Source organism: Esox lucius, chromosome 19 (assembly GCF_011004845.1).
Source record: "Esox lucius isolate fEsoLuc1 chromosome 19, fEsoLuc1.pri, whole genome shotgun sequence".
NCBI classification, from domain to species: Eukaryota; Metazoa; Chordata; class Actinopteri; order Esociformes; family Esocidae; genus Esox; species Esox lucius.
Genome location: NC_047587.1, coordinates 45,408,588 through 45,428,001, shown reverse-complemented (window position 1 = coordinate 45,428,001; position 19,414 = coordinate 45,408,588). Strand labels below are relative to the sequence as shown.

General features: G+C 40.5%; 1 protein-coding gene and 1 long non-coding RNA gene across 2 annotated transcripts; both read left to right on the top strand.

Moving 5' to 3' along the window:
• Positions 1–433: 433 nt before the first annotated feature.
• On the top strand, positions 434–6,272 carry LOC109616911. The gene is made up of 3 exons (XR_002198215.3): positions 434–533; positions 3,104–3,193; positions 6,109–6,272. It is a non-coding gene; the product is annotated as an uncharacterized LOC109616911 (long non-coding RNA).
• An 11,283-nt stretch (positions 6,273–17,555) lies between these two features.
• Positions 17,556–18,866, top strand: phlda2 (pleckstrin homology-like domain, family A, member 2). Its single transcript, XM_010865220.4, has 2 exons — positions 17,556–18,183; positions 18,586–18,866. Exon 1 carries the CDS (start codon positions 17,712–17,714, stop codon positions 18,144–18,146), a length of 435 nt encoding a protein of 144 aa, XP_010863522.1. The 5' UTR covers positions 17,556–17,711; the 3' UTR covers positions 18,147–18,183; positions 18,586–18,866.
• Positions 18,867–19,414: the final 548 nt, after the last annotated feature.

Sequence of the window (19,414 nt, the reverse complement as noted above, 5' to 3'; positions counted from 1 at the left end):
TAAATAAAGGGTAAGTATTTCTGGCAGCTGCTGCAAGATATTACAACTCAATTACTCAACTCAATTACACAATTACAACTGAATTATGTTATGTTTCCGTTATGTGACAAAAGAGTGGAAATTAGGATGTACTGTCTTGCTTTCAAGGACAGAACTATACATTTCAAACAGTTGCCTGGGCATCCAGCTTTGAGGTGCAGGGGTAGCAAGACCATAAAAGGAGAGGCCATGAATTTCAAATAATAATTAAGTAAATAAAAACAGTTTGTCTGTGAAGTTTGTATCTGAATAGTTAAAAGGCTTGTTGCATGTCCATATTCACTAATAGAAAAAGCAGATCTAGCTGGTGGTATATATTTAGCCTGTTGTGCATATGTAACAGGTAGGACCTTTGGACCCTGTAGCCTAGAACAGACTGATTGGGGAAGGGTAGTAAGGGAATGGGATCCCGTGAGAGTTCAGTCTCGTTTGTCAGGAAGTGATGCTTTTGACACTACATGTTGCTGACATTGAACCTGTGAAAGAACCTCAAGGTAAAAATGTGGTTTCAACAAACGTTTGGGTACTTAGCTTTTATGATTTGGATTTTACATCTACTTCTTATACTATGAATTCTAGATTTACATGTTTGATATAGCAGAACCTAGCAAACCAAAATAGGAATTTAAGTTAGTATTGACAAACATTTCTAAGCCCTTTTTTTTTATGATGTTGGACTGTATGTATGATTTATTAACTGACCAATGTGTGTATTTTAATTAGAAACCTGATTAACAGCGCAGCCACTGTTCTTTCTCCATATATAACCAGTAATAGTAGTAGCTTTAGTGTTTTGTCCTTGATCTCATGTTCCAAGACGAGGTTTGGGTGTAACATACCTTTGTTTGTTTTATGTATAGTTTTCCTAAACAAACACTTGTTTGTTGATGTCCAGTCTAGCCTTGGCCAGCCTTATCACCTAATACAAGCTCGCTATTTTGTAGCTAACAACACTAAAAGCAATGTTTTTTCAATAAGAAACCTATCAACTGCTCTTACCTAGATATACTTACAGTGAGTGGTAACATGTTTATACCATCTCATCCTAATCCATGGAGCATGTTTTACCAACATTGCTACAAAGAACCTAGCTTAAACTATGCAGAGGATAGTGTACTTAGGTCAATTATTTTACTGTGCCAAGGACAAAAAAAGTTAAATAAACCGACTGGTATTCAGGCTTGCGAAATATAGGATAACGTTCTGCCAAACATCAGCTAGGCATTTAGAATGTCAGGAATCTCCTAACCCTGATTGTCTGATAAGGCAGGCATGAAAGGTCTTCTGTGGTCCATCCCCAATGCATTCTTGGACATAAACTCTCAAGTGCTGAGAAATTAATGTCTCAAGATGGATGGGTCAAGTGCCCAACCTGCATTTTCTGCAAAGTTTTCTTGTTCATAACGTGATAATAGCCTTGCCAATGAAAACTGAAAGTGTGAGAAGGATGTGTGTTTAGTGAAGTAAGCTATTAAATTTGTTTACTGAGCCAAACAGCAACTTTCGCAATCTTTGAATGACTACAGTTAAAACGTTTATTGATGTTCTAGAAATTGTGGTATTGGACATAACCATGCAGAGGAAAGTGACTTTTCTGCCTTTCTGCTTACCCTTGAAAAAACTACTGATTTAGTATGACAGAAATTCCTGCCCAAAGTTTCAGTCCTACCTACCCAAACTCATTATTTTTTGGGAGAGTTGTTTGTCTGGAATGAAGAAGTTTTTCTCCTTTTTTTTAAATGGAGGAAGGTTTGTTAACGGACATTGTGATGTTGCTCAAGGCCTTGTAATGCTAGACTTATTGAACAGTAACCATTCACAGTAAGAGTTTGTGAAATAAAATATCATCTGGGCAAGCGTTTCATAAAGTTCAGCCAGCCCATCCCAGTTTTGCACTGCCTGGTTCTGATCGTGAAACGTTCCATCAGTCAGAGACTTCAGCATTGTCCTACATTAGTTATAATGAACAAGCTTACTGGAAGAGACTAGTGTTATGTATTATGAAGCTTGTTGTCCTGGACTGAATGAGTGGGGGATTTTTACATTCCAACCTCTCAATCCTACAAGGCCATCCAACCACAAGCTGAAACCCCCATTCTGTTACTGTAACTCTCGGGTTGACCTATGAGGTTGTGAACAAGGCCCTATTCATGCTGTGGATGCAATGTGGGCGACAGGGAGCTTGATTGTGTCTGAGTGGAGGGACTCCATTAACATCCAGTCAGTAACTTGGCAAGAAGATGGTAATGAAAAAATCTACATGGGCATCAATGATTGGAGCTTCTGGAAGCAAAACAGACATTGTCTAGTTGAGCATAATAACAATGTGCTTGTGAGGGCTCACATAGAAAATATTAAACAGTAAATTCATAAGGAACATGAACCAGGTGTGAACTGGGAGTGACCAGGTCAAAGCTTTGCTGGTCAAGCTGGCCTGTCATCAGACAAAATGTCATTCAGTCCCAGTGATAGGGACCGGCTCCTATATTTGCCACCAGATCGTACGTGCGTGCGTGTTTACAGGAATCAGGGAGTGTATTTCTGTTTGAGTTAGTCCGTGTCAGGTCAGATAGAGTGGGTGTTTTTCAATGTAACCGGATGCAAATGTTAACAGCCTTTTTGTGTTTTGGGAGTGTTTGTATTCATTTTCCAGTCTGTGTTTGCCACTGCGTGGTCTGCAAGTATGCAATGAGTGTGTGTGTTGCCAAGCATTAAGGTGTGGCCCACTCAAATTTCAGGCCCTATTAGGTCACCCTGGCCACTGTGTTTGAATTGGGCAGGGCAGTCAGACAGCCTAGCTGGTCCTGTGGATAGCTCAACACTAACCAATAGATACACTGGAGCATCTTGTGTGCTTTTTCATTTAATCTGAATAAACATTGAAACTTTAAACTTTCTCCATTCACATTAACACTCTCAATGTGGACTCTAATGGGTTATTGAGTATTTTATTTCTTTCACCAGGTTCAGTGTAGTTGAAGGAGGGGAAAGACACTCAGTGTATTAAGATACACCCCAGCTCCCTTAATGCTCTTCTCTGTATTTTCTCTCCTCTCATCATTAGCCAGGAGGAGTGAGGGCGTGTTCTTCCTGTCTTCCTCCCTGCTGCAGCTGCATCTAACATCCCAGCACAGCCTTGGCTCTTGGCAATAAGGTGCACCTGGCATTACTTCTATTACGCTTTGACGGTGCATGCGTAATCCGTTGTATATGGGTTCAGAAAAAGAGCCAAACAATTTAGCATAAATAAATAAAAGAATAGACCTGCTTTATGCTACTAAAGCCACCTCTGTTCCCGTCTAAATGACCGGGAAAGAGTGTGACAGCTTGTAATAGTACATTCCCTGTATAAAGGAGTAGTTGGATGGTAATTGTAGGGGTGGTAGCAGTTGTGGTGTGAGTGTATTCACTGTACATTTTTTATAGTAACAGTAATGGTGGTGGTGGTGGTGGTGGTGGTAGTAGTAGTAGTATGCTAGTAGTAGTAGAGGTACTGTAGTTGTAGTAATGGTGGGGGTACCACTACTAGTACATTGATGGAATTAAGGAGTAATTGAGTAGTACAGTAGTAGCAATAATAGTATATTGACTGTATATAAAATTAGCAGCAGTACATATTGTCATCAAATCTTAAACAAAATAATTCGATTTTTACTGGGCAGCCCATATACAATCGATCATTTAAACATTTTTAAAAGGTGCTTCCATGTGTGTTTGTCAACTTTCTGTATAACATTTCACTTTAACCAAACACTAAGTTTTTGCAAGCATTTCTGTTTGTGTGGAAATGGGCTTTTCTGCATCTGGTATCTATTTACGGGACAAATAAGTGGCCCAAATCATATGCATTTTCCCCAAAGTTTCTCCAGTTGCATGCAATCTTTTTCAGATTATTGAAAACGCACAGTACAGACTGTACTATTTGTTAAAATTGTCTAGTCTTATTTAGTACATTATTTTAAATGGTGAGGCAAGTGGAGGAAACTTGAATCATGAGGTTTATGAATGGGGAACTGGGTGTGGCTATATTTAACCTGATTAATCGCCCAGACTGCTTTCGAACAAAGAGAACTGACAGACTGGTATCTGGTTACAGTCAACAATACAACTTGAACAGACTTTTTTCATTTATTTTTGCCCAACCAAACCCTATAATTCTAATTCAAACACAGTCCCTGATTCAGCCCTTATAGTGTTGTAATGTTTTGACTTTTGTGTTGCTATCATTCATTCCAAAGATTTTCTCATCTGACGAGTTTATTCCCTTCATCATATACGAAACGGACATAAAGCATTCATGAAAACATACATGCATACTGTACTCCTCATTGAAATTGCTTAGTAGGGAACTACTGAAGAACCATAGACATCACCATGTGAAAAAACCGTATGGGAAAGTGCACCACAATAGCACTTTAATTCTTCAAATTAAGCAAAGTTATTTTTGTGTGTTTTGTTCCTGCTGACTTGGCGCTGGTCTATGGAAAGACTGGTTTATCATAAAGCTTCACTGAGCCATGCAGAGGGCAAAATGAATCCAGCTTTCCTGGATGGCTGAAGCCCTGCATACTTGCCATTCCTCTGAGGTATACATTGACGTGTTAGTTAACAAATCAAGATCTTTGGACCCCATGGCATTCCCTAAATGCAGCGCATGTTAAAAAAGGAAATCACCCAAGCTGACATTAACCTTTTTACAAATATTTTATAGGTTGTGTATATAATGTATAGTAACTGCAGATTTTATTTCACCTGAACATTCTCCCATACAGAGTACATGTTTTCCCTCCTCACGATGTTAAATAAAATTATGATTATTAAAATGTGACTTTAAGTGACAGGGCCATCCCTTTACACTAAGATGTATCAGCCATTATTCTCCTTTTGAACAAGGGAATGGAAGTGTGTACAACAGGGAGGGATTTGAATTAAAAATGTTTTTTTAAAGTCAAAGTAAAGACTGTTTTCTTTTATGTGAGGGTATGCTTGGTAAGTATTGGTTTTATTATTGATAAATGGCTATAACCTGTACAAATAGTCCCCATATTTCACAGCACCAAAATATATATAATATATAACATGTGTCCAAATCCAGCACTTATATTTATTTCATTTTGGACCTGAAATACTGTGGTTGCTGTTTCCTGGTAGTTTAGCTGACAATATATTTCTGTACATTTCCGAATTCATTCTGTTGGGGCTGTCATCAGTTACATCATCAATAAATACAAGTTGGTCAGTTCCAGTGGCAGCCATACATGCCCAAGCTAGAACACTACCTCTACCATATTTATAGATATGAAATTAATTTTAAAAACTATGATTGAGGCCCAGGTGCAACTGCACATCCTGCACCACTGTTACCCCACTGGATTAGAGGTTATGCAAGGAATATTGGTTCTCCAGACTTTTCTCTTGCCATCACTTGGGTACATGAGGAAACAACAGCATATTTGGCAGGTGGTCATAATGTTTTGGCTTGTCAGTGTATATGTACTGTGTATGTGTCTTGCATATGGATTCTGATCCCTGACAAATTCTATTATGAATTACGAAGTGTACATATCCAGCCCCTGCCCATGGAAGCTCCCATTGACACAAATGAAAGGAATTATCCTAAAAGGACATGTTTAGACCATTGGCATTAAAAGTGCTGACTTTTTTTTGTTGATAAAACCTTACTGCTGAAGAATCATTGGTCAGGCTGTGAATCTGAATTAAAATCACGACAGCAAAATGTTAGAGTAATACAAATGTATAGTTTAAGAAAAGGGTACAAACTGTCCAAGTATTTGAAAGTCCCAGTGAGCAAAGTTAGAACAATAATTGGGAAGTGTTAGCTGCATCACATCACCCAGGCACTGCCAATCGAAGACCATCTCTCAATACTCAGAGCTCAAACAATAAGGAGGCTTGTGAGAGAAGCCAAGAAGTAATGGTCCAACTAATAAACATAGTCAGTTCTTACCGGAAACCCAAGTGGTCATTGGTCAGCGATGTATCAGCTGTTGCCAAGGATTGCTCCAGTCACAAAATGTCATGTTTTCCTATTGACTGTCTAATCATCAGGTTACTTGCTCAGTCTGATGAAGCTGCTTGGTTCTCCGTTTCCTTTTCATGGGGGGGATATACACGATCATGTGATGGCAGTGAGTTACCCCAGAGGAGAAGAACCTAACGCCAAGTCCTGTAAACATTATTTTTGTACATGTTCCAATAAATAGTTAAACTAATATGTGATGTTTTCTTGATTAATTATGGCTTGTACAGCAGGGTGGCAAGAAAGAAGCTGTTACTACTGATTTACATGGAAGCATGAGTATGACCCAGCTACAATGAGTAAAAAAGTTTTGTGGTTAGATGAGACCAAGATAGATATTTTTGGCCAAAGCTAACACTGCCTATGCCTAAAGACAAACCATCCTTACAGTGAAATATGGGGGTGTTAGTATCAGGTGTGGGGATCTTTCTCATTAACAGGGACTGTAGTCTAATGTTGCCAGACCGTGGGGAACAAAACAAGATCTTCTAATAATGCTAGCTTTTCTCGCACATTCAGAAATTGAGAAAATATTTTTTGGTGAGTGTTCTCTTTAGACGAAAAACTCACAAAAAAATAACATGTTTGGGTAGGCAGGGCAGAAACTTAGGTCAGATGGTGTGCTCATGAAAATCAAATGCTAGCACAAAGGCATTGATGTCACTTTCCTTTCCTGTGTGCACATTTTAATACAAAGTTGTACAGATGTCTATGCTGTAGCCATTCAAAGATTGCAGAAGTTGCTGTCTGTGTTGAGACTACAGGGTCTGGGCTTCTTCTTACTTGAAGGATGAATGGATGGAGCAAAATAAAGAAATTTGGAGCAGAGTACAGAATACTACAAGAGAAACTGCTTCAGTTCGCAAAAAAAACCTTTCTGCAGGACAATGAAAAAACAAAATTGGAGTGTCTCAAGATTAGAATGGTGTTCTTGATTGTCAATGGGCCAGTCAAAGTCTATATCTGATCTATATCCCATTGAGTATCTGTTTCATTATTTGAAAATCTGTCCACAGGCATTACCTGAAGCAAAGGGCTCTTTCCTAGAGCAACTTACAGTTGGGTATATATTTTCACATTGGACCCCCAGAGGATCTGAAACCCTGGTGTTATATGCTCTTTGCTCTACCAGCTACATAAGATTACTGATCCCTTTTTCCTGTAAAGTTTTTATGAATACATCCACACAGGCAGCTTGACCAATCATTGGTTCTGTTTGCATTGTCCTCAAAACAGTGGAACATCCCTCAATCATGCCTCCACTATCCTGCCATTTGTTCTTTTTCCCACGCTTACAAATCCCAGAGTCACCACAGAGACATACACATGGCTTATCTGAACAATACCTCAAATAGCTCTACTGTCTCATCACAAGGGCATGTCCCCTGAGAGCTCCCCTGTGTGTATGTGCGTGTGTGCGTGCATGTGGGGACCTCATGCCTCAACGAAGATGGTAAAACCCACTTTGGAAAATACGATTTCCTGCCCCAAGCATAAGTTAAGGGAAAATCAATTGAGAAAACTGTTAGAATAGGGCTTACTTTTACGGTAAGGCATTAGGGCTAGGTACAAGTTTGGTTGCTGAGTTTAGGTTAGGGTTAGAGCTAGGAAATAGGGAACATAGATTTCTGGGTTAGGTCACAAACCCAGCAAGTGTGTGTGTGAGTGTGTGAAAGAGAGAGGCCCTGGTCATAAACGTGTCACGCAGTGCAGCTGTTACCTGCTGCCTCTGTCCTAGGCTGCTTTACATGTCAACAGCTCATTGCTGACAGCCCATCCATACTCTCCTCCATTGTTTAAGTTGTCTATAGATAGACCGCTAAGGCCTCTGCCAATCTAACAGAGACTAGTTGTGGTATTGCTTTTTAAAACATGTTCCCAGTTAATATCTTAACCCTCTAACATGAAACCCTAAACTATAGCCCTAACCTTAGCCCCAGCCCCAAAGTAGCCTTTTTTGTGAGACCACGGGACAAAAATGCTTCACTTTGCCAGATTTGCCATCCGTTTCTATACTTTTAATAGATGCATGTACATGCACCACACCTATACATTTTTTGTTAAAACTTTTATTTATTCATATGTATCAGTTACATAAAAATACAAGTGAAACAATTAGACAGCTATTGAACAGAATCATGCAGCAACAAGCGGTCTTGATTTGTAACGTACTTGACTAGAAGGAGTTGAGTCAGAGATGTAACTTGTCTCTGCCTGACCTAACACTCCTTTGTCTGTGTAGAGGTAGACAGAGTGGACTCTAAATTATAGATAGACAGCCTAAAAGGGTTCATGTTCTGACATGTCTCCTTTTCTGGTGTTATTCTCTTCCACCAACTTATTACTCAATTCTGTGTGTTCAAATGCTTTACAGAATTTCACCTGTTATGACCCAACCTCTGTGGTAATTACTAATTTAGAAACATTTTAGTAGGTTGTTTATTTTCTTATGATGTGAAACTCACTGACATTCATATTCTTATTTCATCTTATAAATGTAAAATCTGAGGAAATATAGTAATTTTTAAAGAATAGTTGCATGGACTAGGGGGTCCAGTGGGCTGGTTCGCAGCCCCCAGTGCACATGTACTACTGGGTTATGTGTTCAAGTCTGGCCAACAGTGCAATCAGCAGCTGTCCCTAGCTTTCTCCATTTTCCTGAATGGTCAACAAATGCTTAAAAGCTACAGCCAGTAATAGATATTTGATGGCTTGATCTTCTACTGTACAGTATTTCATGAGGTGAGCTGCTTGGTCTGTAACTATAACTGCGGGAAAAAAAATGCTCTCTGAAACACAGCTATTGATGACACATGATGTTGTGATCTTGCCTCACTCCGAGGGCGTATTATTGTGTCTCCTTTAAGAGGATGAGAATGTGGTTGCTGCAGAGCCAAGGTTGTCAAAACACACCCACAAATTCAGAGCTTCCAAGAGGATGAGCTGTACTGATCCACAAGGCTGAGGATGTCAAATAACAAATTACATTTCGTATTTATGTAGAAATAGTCATTTGGTGTGTGTGTGCGCGCGTGTGTGAAAACCCAAGTCACGATCAACCCATTTGAAATTGACAGGCTCCTACAAAATCACATTGTTCAATTTGAAGTTACCTTACCCTGTTGTCAGACATATTACCATAAATCCCAATTACAATAAAAATGAGGTTCAGGTGTGCAGCAGGTCATTTGGGGCAGGGAGTGCCCTGCTCTCATTGTTTTAATATGCTACAATTAGTCTTTTTTGTCCTCTAAACAAATTCCATCTTTGAAAAGTGATAAGTGGCACTGTTAGTGATTTCCTGTTTTCACAGAAAACTGAAAATTGTCACATATGAACAAAATTGTGCCCTAGGTCTTTAAAACCACTTGCTTTCAAACTTATAATTTTGTGGCTTACTGAGGTATGGTAGAGATTCCACATATTATACAACCCGTCCAAAAGGACGTTGTAACTTTTAATTACAAGTGTAGCATGCTAAACCTCAAATAAGCCTCAGTTAGCGTTTGTGGCAAAGTTGTAGCATTTAATTTCAATGACAGCACTATAATCTTTGAAGCATGGAAACGGTTAGAGGCTGTGAGTGACTAGTAGTGAGCAAACTTAAGATCTACACATACATGCACAGACACACACACCCTCACACCTGGCCTCAGAATATCAATAACCTCCACTGCTGAATCATACTGCCTAGGCATGTCTTTCTGTCTTCACCTTAATTTCTTTACACACACACATCAGGAAGTTATAGTAATATACAACAAAGATGATGGACAGGAGACAGTAAGTGGTAAAGAAAACAGTGGCACACCTTTCCACTCTGCAGCAAACCCCGGCGCCATAGTGACAGCTGTGTTGTGTCAGCCTTTGTTTTCATAGATGATTTACAGGAAAAGGGAGCAGGTATTGAAAGCGTTACGAGAGCTTTGATATAGTCAGAGAGCTCATAGAAGTACATCCCACATCTCTGTTTAGATATAAACAGAGATATCCCTTTATGTACAGGAGTGATTCACTTTTATTTATTTAGCAGTAGCAGCCCCTCCCCAAGAAGAGAGGTTAATTAAGCCCTTTTTAAAAAATGTTTTCCAATGATTATGGCCTTGATTCATTGGAAGAATTCCTCAGCAGGGGCAGGAGAGTAGAAAAGTCCTTTAACACATAATGCCCAGAACTTCTACTTCTAATGACATTTCTTGTTCCCTGATCTACCACAAAAGAAAACAAGGCAGCCCTGTCTGTCCACCCTTCAACCCCATGCAGTGCTGAGACAATTTTTCAGCACTAACCTCTCAACTCCTGGGCACCACCAGGATTTGAATATATTACCAAAATGATGCTGCAAGGCACTGTGACACTTTAACCCTAAGCCAATTTAACCCTGTTTTCCTACTTACCTGTATTCAAATGAACTCAATGTCATTACCCAGCTTTAGCTCAATTCCAAACTAGACTTAGCAGAATGATTGGATGTCTACAAGAACAGCTATATTTAGTCTTGTTCCTACACTACCATGCTAGCTATTTCTGTGTATTTCCATGTATTGTACTGACTTCCATGACTGGAAGTCTGTATGAACAGCTACAGTAATTTATCTTTTAGTTTGGACTTTCATTCAATGCTACTTAACAATGGCTCACCAAACTACCTTTATTAATTAAACCTGCACACAGAGACATACAAATAGTATCCATGAGTACATGTATACTTTTACGCCCCTCCAATGACTCACAACTGCCCAAGGCCACACACACTGGATGAGTGAACTGGAGTGAGTGCACTAGCTAAATAAACTGGCTCTCACACAACGAAAAGCTGTTGACCAAACGTTGGGAACGTCAGGAATTTTATTATCCACCACACAATTATTACAATACACACCCGAAACACAATCAACCACCAAGGATCACAAACAGGGAAGGAGGACTGCAGGCAAAGGGGTTAGGAGTAGGGCGGTGCCAGCGCCAAATCAAAGAAATGACACCAAAAGGTCCATGCACTTCCCTACAACTCTACCCCTGCCGGTCATAAAATGCTTCCCTAGCACTTACCTCACTGCTACAAAAATACTGGGCGACAGCCACTGGCTTCTAACCTGGTGGATATAACAGCAGGTTACCTACAGGTGGTGCAGTATGTAAACCCCGGGCATCTTACCTAGCCCTACTCCTCAGGGGTCTGGGATAAGGATCAGGGTTACACAGGTAAAACAGCAGGTATCAAGCACAAATGAATCACAAATGAATCACTACACAATGGAATGAATCATAAATGCTATGCTTGAAGCACATACTCTCTGCCTCTAGCACTTATTTGAGCACAACAAAGAGCACAAATCTCTCTCCCTCATTACCGAACCAAACTGAAACATTATATAGGGCGAAGAGCGGCTCCGGATTAGCCAAGGAGCGGGATGGCCATGCCCCCGACATCAACACTAACTCACCACACCTGGGAAGGAGACAGACTGGAACAAAGACGAGTTGCCCAGCCCCCCCAAAAAAGAGTGAGGACATAACAGATACTCATGGATATCCATGGACTCATAGTGTAAGTGGTCTTGTTTTTTCAGCTGCCTAATTAGCACCCAAGTGGCACAATAGTTTATTGACAAGATCACTTACACTATCCCTTTAAGGTCAGAGTTAAGTTACATAGTATTTGTTGCAAACAGGGAAGTGGCACGAATGACGGCACTGAGCGTTTGTCTTACCTTCCAATTGTTAACTCACCTCATGCTATATTTTGGTGACCACCACGGTAAGTGCTTATCTTTCAGCGATTGGCCTTGCTCAGTCACTTCATGCAAATTGCAGCCTCTGAGCCAATCAAACAATGAGAGAAGAAAGCAATAATAAAAGTAAATGAGGGAGAGGACCTAATGAGAACTAAATTTCTACGTAGCGTCCGCTGCTGAGAACAGCCAGTGTGAATCATTAAATTGGGACTTACCTGAGAGAGGTGCTAATTGCTCAAGTGTCTGAGCACAATCCAAGCACCTACATACATAGGACCCTTTAATAGTATTTTTTTATTTATTAAGATATACAGCAGCTTTAAAAACATTTTTTACTTTTATATCTTTCAAGATGCACCATCTTTATTCAAAGGGTCGAGTAATAATAAATAATAACAATAAAGCAATCAAACAAACCATTTATTAACGGCATGGAAAAGTAAAAAGATAAAATACAGATATATAATTATATATAAATGCTTCTAAAAAATTATAAGTACCAATACCATAATCTACATGACTAAAATTACCAATTTTCTCCGGACCGCGTAAGCGGAGCCTAAGAAGAGCGAATGTCTCGTACTGACTGACTGACTGACTCAGAACTCTCAAAGAGGAAGTACAGAGACAAAATTCTCTTGGCATAATTAACAGTTTATTAGCAAATTGAGAGACTTTGTGTGAGTGAGTAGTGCACTCCAGGGGGTCTGTACCTCTCTTTACAATTTAGATTATGTAAAACTTCTCAACTTATTTTTCTAGAATAGAACTTGGTGCAGAATTGCTTTCTCAGTTTCAATTAAACACAAATCGCCCTGCAATAGGATAACTGCATGGGAATTGTTGTCAGGGCATGTAACAAAAACAACTTTTTCCTAACTACAGTTGCTATAACTGAAATACCCTAAAAATAACTTCTAGTTACCATACTTTCTCAAATCCATCAATCTTGACATACCAAAACCAACCACCTAGTTTATAAATCTTGAAAAGTTATAAATCCTCTATACTCTAAATATGTCAGAGAAAAACCAGGGGTGTGTTAAGGAAGGATCTCACCGGTTGATGATCCCTGGTCCGTCTCCTCTGACTGTCAGCACCCCTCCCTCAGGCGGGTCAGCGTTCCTGCATGTTCCCGTTGGATCGCTCGCGGCGAGGCCAAAGAGGCAGCCGGAACTGTCTCTATCCTTGCGGGAACACTACATCTAAACAGCCATTGTCCTGATTCCCATGGGTATCTTCCCAAACCCATTTTCTTGACCCGCGTAGACTCTCTCAACACAGCAAAACGGCCTCCAGGCGGCCTACTGCATCCCCAAATTCATAACAAAAATGTCCATAGAGCGAAACTAGTCGGGGGTCACCTACGGCGATTGTAGGGAAATGTTCTCCAGCGATGCAGTGTCGCCAGGTGGGGTGGGACGTTGCAAAACTCCAAGGAGTCCCAGCAATCGGCCTGGCGAAACATCACGGGAGGGTGGGGTATGGTAAGAGGGACAATCCATCCAACCTGAGCAAAAAGAACTACAAGACAGAGATCAATAAATGAATGACAATGCCTTTCACATGGGCGACCCGGGTTTGATTTCTGAGAGGGCAGCCACGATTAACACATTTTATTATAGGCTGGCTGAACTAGGCTTGCCTGGTTTCTTGTTTGAAAACACAGTTTGTTCTCAGATTATATATATATATTTTTAAATGTTCTTACTGATTTAAATGCCCTTTCTTCTCTGTCTGCTCTGTCTGCAATTGGACCTTTATATCTGAAAGATCATACAATTGGTACTAATGCACATACATTGATATCCTATACTGGCAATCAAGAAAGAATCTGCAATGATTTTTACATATGACATAAGGCCTTTCTTGTGTATGGATAGATTATGTCACCGTGATCCATCCAAGATCTGTGCAACCAATGTTTTCATGATTGTAACGGTCCCAGATCTTTAAGGCAATATATATATATACACACATATACAGTATCACACAAAAGTGAGTACACACCTCACATTTTTGTAAGTATTTGATTCTATCTTTTCATGTGACAACACTGAAGAAATGACACTTTGCTACAATGTAAAGTAGTGAGTGTACAGCTTGTATAACAGAGTAAATTTGCTGTCCCCTCAAAATAACACAACACACAGTCATTAATGTCTAAAACGCTGGCAACAAAAGTGAGTACACCCCTAAGTGAAAATGTCCAAATTGGGCCCAATTAGCCATTTTCCCTCCCTGATGTCATGTGACTTGTCAGTGTTGGTCACAGGAAGTTCAATATGGCACCACATGGCAAAGAACTCTCTGAGGAGCTTAGGCTATAAGAAGATTTCCAAGACACTGAAACTGAGCTGCAGCACGGTGGCCAAGACCATACAGTGGTTTAACAGGACAGGTTCCACTCAGAACAGGCCTCGCCATGGTCGACCAAAGAGGTTGAGTGCATGTGGTCAGCATCATATACAGAGGTTGTCTTTGGGAAATAGACATATGAGTGCTGCCAGCATTGCTGCAGAGGTTGAAGGGCTGGGGGCCTTTCAGTGCTCAGACCATATGCCGCACACTGCATCAAATTGGTCTGCATGGCTGCATGGCTGATGCACAAGAAAGCCCACAAACAGTTTGCTGAAGACAAGCAGACTAACCATGTCCTGTGGTCTGATAAGACCAAGATAAACTTATTTGGTTCAGGTGGTGTCAAGCGTGTGTGGCGGCAACCAGGTGAGGAGTACAAAGACAAGTGTGTCTTGCCTACAGTCAAGCATGGTGGTGGGAGTGTCATGGTCTGGGGCTGCATGAGTGCTGCCACCACTGGGGAGCTACAGTTCATTGAGGGAACCATGAATGCCAACATGTACTGTGACATACTGAAGCAGAGCATGATCCCCTTCCTTTGGAGACTGGGGCAAAGGGCAGTATTCCAACATGATAACACCTCCAAGACGACAATTGCCTTGCTAAAGAAGCTGAGGGTAAAGGTGATGGATTGGCTAAGCATGTCTCCAGACCTAAACCCCATTGAGCATCTGTGGGGCATCCTCAAATGGAAGGTGGAGGAGAGCAAGATCTCTAACATCCACCAGCTCCGTGATTTCGTTATGGAGGAGAGGAAGAGGACTCCAGTGGCAACCTGTGAAGCTCTGGTGAACTCCATGCCTAAGAGGGTTTAGGCAGTGCTGGAAAATGATGGTGGCCACACAAAATATTTGGTTCAGGTAATCAACTAATCAGTACCTCATTAAGTAAAATGAGGTGTGCCTGTGTTGGAATTTAAACAGATACTGGAATGGAATGGCTGCCATACCATGTAGAGATGCTGATTTAAGAAAAAATTAGGAGTAGTTTTCACTTTTTCCAGAGCTGTGTATTATATATATACACTCACCTAAAGGATTATTAGGAACACCATACTAATACTGTGTTTGACCCCCTTTCGCCTTCAGAACTGCCTTAATTCTATGTGGCATTGATTCAACAAGGTGCTGAAAGCATTCTTCAGAAATGTTGGCCCATATTGATAGGATAGTTGATGGAGATTTGTGGGATGCACATCCAGGGCACGAAGCTCCCGTTCCACCACATCCCAAAGATGCTCTATTGGGTTGAGATCTGGTGACTGTGGGGGCCATTTCAGTACAGTGAACTCATTGTCATGTTCAAGAAACCAATTTGAAATGAGTCAAAGCTTTGTGACATGGTGCATTATCCTGCTGGAAGTAGCCATCAGAGGATGGGTACATGGTGGTAATAAAGGGATGGACATGGTCAGAAACAATGCTCAGGTAGGCCGTGGCATTTAAACAATGCCCAATTGGCACTAAGGGGCCTAAAGTGTGCCAAGAAAACATCCCACACACCATTACACCACCACTACCAGCCTGCACAGTGGTAACAAGGCATGATGGATGCCATGTTCTCCTTTTGTTTACCGCCAAATTCTGACTCTACCATCTGAATGTCTCAACAGAAATCGAGACTCATCAGACCAGGCAACATTCTTCCAGTCTTCAACTGTCCAATTTTGGTGAGCTCGTGCAAATTGTAGCCTCTTTTTCCTATTTGTAGTGGAGATGAGTGGTACCCGGTGGGGTCTTCTGCTGTTGTAGCCATCCGCCTCAAGGTTGTGCGTGTTGTGGCTTCACAAATGCTTTGCTGCATACCTCGGTCAGTCAAAGTTGCTCTTCTAACAGCTTGAATCAGTCGGCCCATTCTCCTCTGACCTCTAGCATCAACAAGGCATTTTCGCCCACAGGACTGCCGCATACTGGATGTTTTTCCCTTTTCACACCTTTCTTTGTAAACACTAGAAATGGTTGTGCATGAAAATCCCAGTAACTGAGCAGATTGTGAAATACTCAGACCGGCCCGTCTGGCACCAACAACCATGCCACACTCAAAATTGCTTAAATCACCTTTCTTTCCCATTTTGACATTCAGTTTGGAGTTCAGGAGATTGTCTTGACCAGGACCCACACCCCTAAATGCATGAAGCAACTGCCATGTGAATTGGTTGATTAGATAATTGCTTTAATGAGAAATTGAACAGGTGTTCCTAATAATCCTTTAGGTGAGTGTATATGCTATATATATAAAGCTACATACTATTTTATTTAAGTAAATACTCAAAATTACAAACATTTTGGGAGTAATGTTGTCAGTAGTTCATAGAATAAAACAAAACTGATAATTTTACTCAAACACATATCTATGAATAGTAAAACCAGAGAAACTAGTAATTTTGCAGTGATCTCAATGTTTTCCAGAGCTGTACACATTAGCATTTATCCTAAAAAGAAAAATATATTTTAAATCTGTATATATTTTTTGGATATTAGTTGGCCTGCTACAAACAATGGCAAGGCCAATGAGTCCTTATCTAAACACATTTCCTGACTAGTCATATTATTCATCGTATAATAAACCATGGTATTTCACACAGCATGAGTCAAAGTCTTACTGAATGGGTCAGTGTTTGAATAAAGCCTTCAAGTAGGATGTGGGGTTACTTTCCTCTTAAGGCACAAAACTTTGCCAGAGATACACCAAGTGTCTCCTGTCTCTACAAATACTTGAGCTGACCCTGGGATCCTATTCTGCTTGTGAGTTGCTGACGTTTGAGCTGTAGAAAATTGCAATAAAGATGCTTGGAAAAGGGGGGTCTGGTCCAAAAGGTGTTTTGTTGCTGTTAAATTTGAGAGACAGAAAATAAAGAATAGCAGAATAGATATTAGTCGAATAATTTGGTGAAAGGTGTGTGTGTTTGCACACTATGTTATAATGTCAGTGAAAATAATTTTCGCTGAAAGATCATGTGGGTTGTATTTGAAACCAAGCTGGAGCAGTATGAGGGTGGCTGCGGTCGGGGACCACCCTAGGAGGAGGCCCTACATACGTTCAGCATCTGGTCAGCAAAATAGGTTTCAGTGGAAATCGAATAAACGTTCTGTTGGTCATCTGGTAATAAACAATAACATTTCACACAGCATGAGTCAAAGTCCAGCGGAGTGGGTCAGTGTTTGGATAAGGCCCGAAAGTAGAATGTGGGGTTGCAAATTAACATGTTGCCGGTGTAATTAGTTCCACATTTGGACTTCCTTCGCTAAACACCGCTCCAAGACTTCCGCCCCCACGCTAACCATGAATTACTAGCGCAACTGTTGATGCATTCCTATACCAACTGACGTAAAGGGGGAAGGGCCCAGACATTCTGCTATATATAACTCTGCCGGTCCCTGTTCATTCATAACGCCACTCTGGATTATCACGCCTTCGCGGAGAAGCTCCTTCTCCGGGGACTTCCTAAAAAATTTACACGAGAACAGAGGAATCTACCACATCTTCCGGCGTCTGCTTCTCTTAACAAGTCGGCGTTTATCAACAACCGTTGTATGACCGACAATAAAATCATGAAAATGTCAGCGGAGGAGATTTCCGAGGTTCTGAAAGAGGGAGAGCTGGAGAAGAGGAGTGACAATCTCCTTCAGTTCTGGAAAAGGAAGACGTGCGTCCTTACCACGGATAGCCTCAACATCTACGCTGACACACAGAAGCGCAACAAAACCAAGGAACTGAAACTCCAGTCCATCAAGAAAGTTGACTGTGTTGAGCGCACCGGCAAGTTCGTATACTTCACCATTGTTACCACGGACAATAAGGAGATAGATTTTCGGTGTTCTGGTGAGGATAACTGCTGGAATGCTGTAATCACCATGGCACTAATAGACTTTCAGAACAGAAAGGCCATTCAGGACTTTAAAACACGACAGGACAACGAGAGCGCGTCCCCCGGACAGCACGAAAGGCGCATGGCCAGGGCGCCCTGAATGACTTTGAGATTTTATAAATCACGCTCCGAATATGGTAAGACGTAGGGAAGAACATGAACCATTACCTACCATCAAGTGGTTTCCACCAAGAGTTTTTAATAATTATAAGTTATATTACTATCGAAAAAGGCCTATTGAAATAGCCTACAAATGATTGGAGAGGGATTAGCCTACTAGATATACAAGTACTTAATTTCTCTCTCTCTCTCTCGCTCTCTCGCTCTCTTTCGCTCTCTTTCGCTCTCTTTCGCTCTCTTTCGCTCTCTTTCGCTCTCTTTCGCTCTCTTTCGCTCTCTTTCGCTCTTTCTGTGTCCATACGCAGGCTGTATATACATGTTTCTGTGTGTATATATAGGACTTCTGTATGTATAGGCCATATAATGGAATTAAGTGTTGTGAATAATGTTTTAATATTATCGTCTTTTGTCTCTTTCAGAGTTGTTATAGACCATGAAGAACAAGAACTTGGACCAAAGGAAGACTTCACTGGTCACCAGGTCTGAAGATGAAGGATTGTTGGGGACAGGCGCGCGTTCCACGAACAACTTCTGTCCTGATGAGCTTTTAAAATATTATTTAAAATGCTCAAGACTGAATCCTTGAATTTTCAAGTATTTGAAATTGCCCTTTTCCGGTCAGGGGTGCCTCCGGAACGATGTTGCAAAACTGTTTTAATTTATTTGTCAAGAAAATGTATTTCTTAGATAAATGCTTTTACGCTGTTTAAATTATTTACTATTTTAGTTTGTATTTATTTTAATAAATATTATTACATTTTTTGAAGTAAATGTGGTCATATGTTTTCTCTCATTTAGGCATATTGGTCTATTAATGCTTTGATCAAATTGAGATTTTACATTGGCAAAACATATATGGTCATTGTATAGTTTCTGGTCAGATACTCTAACTGCTAGGCTACCTGCCACCTCAAATAGTTTTGATATCAAACCAATCCCCTTTGAATCCTCTTCATTAACATAGCCTATATCCATAAAGTAATGTGAAATAAATTAAATTAGTTTTGTTGTGCAAATTGAGATAGTCACTACAAATTCATGTCTGCACCAATGACGATATAGCTGGTAAAACGACACCTATTCATATCACACAGCACACTGGCATCATACCATACCTATGAGCTGTGCATGAATGGAAAGACCCTCTATACTTTTATGACAGCTAAATATGCACCCTTGTTGTCACCTCCGGTTGTCAAACTTTATCATACATACTTTATGACTGATAAGGTTTGTGGTTTCACTACC